Source organism: Lepus europaeus, chromosome 18 (assembly GCF_033115175.1).
Source record: "Lepus europaeus isolate LE1 chromosome 18, mLepTim1.pri, whole genome shotgun sequence".
Classification (NCBI taxonomy): Eukaryota; Metazoa; Chordata; class Mammalia; order Lagomorpha; family Leporidae; genus Lepus; species Lepus europaeus.
This window is the reverse complement of record NC_084844.1, coordinates 48178879-48182504: the sequence shown is the minus strand read 5'-3', so window position 1 is coordinate 48182504 and position 3626 is coordinate 48178879. Positions and strand designations below refer to the sequence as shown.

Genomic DNA, 3626 nt, shown 5'->3' with positions numbered 1-3626 from the left:
GGAAACAGGGAGATGAAGTAATAGGTTCAAGAATGCAGACAAGACATGATGTCAATGGGGTCCAGATAGTGGCAATTGGGATAAGTGAACAAATCAGAGTGAAGTGGCACCATCTAGGGATTTTTTAGATTAGTTGTTTTAGGTGAGAGGAAAGAATGAATGAAAGAAAACACTCAGATCTGAGATGTGAACCTGGCTTAATTTTACTGAGATGTGAGACTGAAGAGCATATTGGGAGAGGGAGCGAGGGAGTCATGAGTTTCATTTGGGAGCTGTTGAGCCAAAGATGGTCCCAGTGGGTCCATGGGGAGATAATCAGCAAGCAGTTGGCGACACAGTACTGAAGGGATAGAGCGATCTACCCAAGAGGTTTAGATGGTAAATATATACCATGGGAATAGGCAAGCTCTTTAAGGGCTGTATCTGTAGAAATATCAATCATGTTTAGAGAAAAGCTCCAGGAAACACAAATATAAAGGTAACACAGAAGAGGCCAATCAGTCTTTGACAATGAATGCTCAGGGAAGTGTTATGAGAAGCAGTGTGGCAGTATAATTACACAAACTAACGGGGGATTGTATTTTATAAGGAAGGGAATGGTCAATATTGTTAGACCTATGGAAGTGAATAAAAAACCTGAAAAATGTCTTTGACTTAGTGATGTGACATACTGCTGATTATAGACTGCCATTATGAATATTGAAGGTGAAACCAACCATTGAAGAATATCTAATAGACCATGTATCACCGACATACATCCATTCTTATTCATGTTTTTAAGGGTCCTTAGTATTTCATCTTTAAGATATTGGAGACAACATGACAAGAAGGAACCAAACTATGATTGCAGAGTTTCTTCTCTTGGGTCTGCCTATCCAGCCACAGCACAAAAGCCTCTTCTACGTCCTGCTCCTGGCCATGTACCTGACCACCGTCCTGGGGAACCTCCTCATCATCGTCCTCATTCACCTGGACTCCCATCTCCACACGCCCATGTATTTGTTTCTCAGCAACTTGTCCTTCTCTGACCTCTGCTTCTCCTCTGTCACAATGCCCAAATTGCTGCAGATCATGCAGAGCCAAGTCCCATCCATCCCCTATGCAGGATGCCTGGCCCAAATGTACTTCTTCCTGTTTTTTTCAGACCTGGAGAGCTTCCTCCTTGTGGCCATGGCCTACGACCGCTACGTGGCCATCTGTTTCCCCCTGCACTACACCAGCATCATGAGCCCCAAGCTCTGTCTCTGCCTGGTGGCACTGTCCTGGGTGCTGACCACATTCCATGCCCTGCTGCACACCCTGCTCATGGCCAGGCTGTCTTTCTGTGCAGACAATATGATCCCCCACTTTTTCTGTGATATGTCTGCTCTTCTGAAGTTGGCCTGCTCTGACACCCATGTCAATGAGTTGGTGATATTTGTCACGGGAACCATCATTCTTGTCATCCCGTTCCTACTCATTATCACATCCTATGCAAGGATTGTGTCTTCCATCATCAAGGTTCCTTCTGCACGAGGCATCCGTAAGGCCTTCTCCACCTGTGGCTCCCACCTGTCTGTGGTGTCGCTATTCTATGGGACAGTTATTGGTCTCTACCTAATTCCATCAGCCAATAATTCTACTGTGAAGGAGACTGTCATGGCTATGATGTACACTGTGGTGACTCCCATGCTGAACCCTTTCATCTACAGCCTGAGGAACCGAGACATGAAGGGAGCCTTGGGCAGAGTAATTTGTAAAAAGAAAATCCTCTTCTGCCTATGATGGTAGCACTTGGGATTGTTATATAATTTTATCTATTGATATTTAAACATTAATACAGACTTATTTTTGAAACTGTTTAAATGAAACACTATGTAATTGTTCAGTAAGTAAGAAAGGAGAAGTGTGTAGTTGAACACACGAATGGGTTCTCAGTGACCAGCTAGGAAAGTTTTTCTTTGTGAATTTCAAGTCACCTTGAGGAGGCGTATTTTATGATATTTTAATAGAAACTTTGGTCTCAAGTTATTAAACCACTAACTTATCTATGTTTTTAAAACTATAACTGCAATTTAAATGATATTGCCTCCTCCCTTGTCAACAAGGACTAAGACCCAAACACCTCAGTCCCCTGCTGCTTCTAAACTGGATTTGTTCAAAAAATTTTTACTTTTCTCTCTATAAAGCATTCACATCATTCTGTCTCTTAACCTTTTTAATTTCTCCTGTATTTTCCTCTCTGCATTGTCCTGTTTTAAAAAAATTGAGTGGCAGAGAGAAAGGTCTCCCATCCCCTGGTTCACTCCCTAGATGCCACAATGGCTGGAGCTGGGCAGATCTGAAATCGGGAGCCAGGACCTTCGTCCGAGTCTCCCATGCAGGTGCAGGGGCCCAAGCACTCGGGCCATCTTCTGCTTTCCCAGGCCATAGCAGGGAGCTGGATGGGAAGTGGAGCAGCCAGGACATGAACTGTCACCCATATGGGATGCTGGCACTGAAGGCAGAGGTTTAGCCCACTATGCCTCAGTGCCTGCCTCTGCATTGTCCTTTTTAATGGACCTGAATCTAGAATGAACTTTCATCCTGTTTTGTTAGAATAGTTTGGTTTGTATTTACCCAAGAACTTAAGTCATCCTAGAGGCCCTAAATGTTGCTCTCTCAAGCTTGGGGAGGGAGCCAGAGTCGGGTTTTTTTTTTTATTTTTCTTAAACAGATTAATATTGCAAAGTGAAGATTCATCATCGTTACATCGTTACAATGAGAAAGAATGATATATTGTCATTTACATGATGATTCAGTGAAGTTTTATAACTATATACCAGTTGGATACTTCACTTGTTAAGTATTTCCTCTTCTCACTATTTTGCAAGTTATCAATAAACTTTACATTTTTGACGTTACTCTATTTTTGTGATGATCCATTGAAGGAAAGGAAATATTATCATTTTAAAGGCTGAACATTAACTTGTTACTAAATGGAATTTTATGCTCACAAGTGCCTATTTTAGGTTTTTGAATTTGCAACTGGGATTGTAATTAAATGAGCATAGATGAGTTAAACATATTTAAGACTGTAAAACCTGGATACTGCACAATTTAAAAGAAGGTCATTAAGAAGTTATATTTTAAATAGGATATCAATTCCAAGGGGACTTCAGGGTAGGGGGAGTAAATTTTCCCCCTTTGGAAAAATCAGACTAAATTCTTTAAAAGCCATGGAGGATTTTTAGGAGGTGAAGCTATTCTTTTTGATACTGAATTGGTGAATACAAATCATTATACATCTGTCCAAATCCACAAAATGTAGAACCCTAAAGGAAACTGTAGACTTTAATTAATAAGGTGTCAGCACTGGATCATAATTAGTACAGATGTCCCACCCTCAGGCAAGGTGTTAATATCGAGGATAACTGGAATGGAAGGAGTGAATGCCCTATGCTTACCACTGTTTTTTTTTTATTTGTTTAACCTAAAAATGACTCTTAAAAACAATTCAAACAGAAAATTCTGATCTGCGGTGATAGAATTCAGATAGGTAAAAATCAGATTAGTGACAGGAGATGAAATCTTGGTTGTAAATTTTCTTTTTCTTTTTTTTCTTTTTTTTTTTGACAGGCAGAGTGAAGAGGGAGAGAGAGAAAGGT

At 40.7% G+C, this 3626-nt stretch overlaps 1 protein-coding gene across 1 annotated transcript; it reads left to right on the top strand.

Annotated features, from left to right (window-relative positions):
* The first annotated feature begins 819 nt into the window (after nt 1-819).
* On the top strand, nt 820-1764 carry LOC133776584 (olfactory receptor 1468). The gene has a single exon (XM_062215650.1). The coding sequence runs from the start codon at nt 820-822 to the stop codon at nt 1762-1764; it is 945 nt and encodes a 314-aa protein (XP_062071634.1).
* Nucleotides 1765-3626: the final 1862 nt, after the last annotated feature.

What these genes read in the sequence shown, in the direction of transcription:
- LOC133776584 (XM_062215650.1), top strand. Translation starts at nt 820, where the DNA reads ATGACAAGAAGGAACCAAACTATGATTGCAGAGTTTCTTCTCTTGGGT.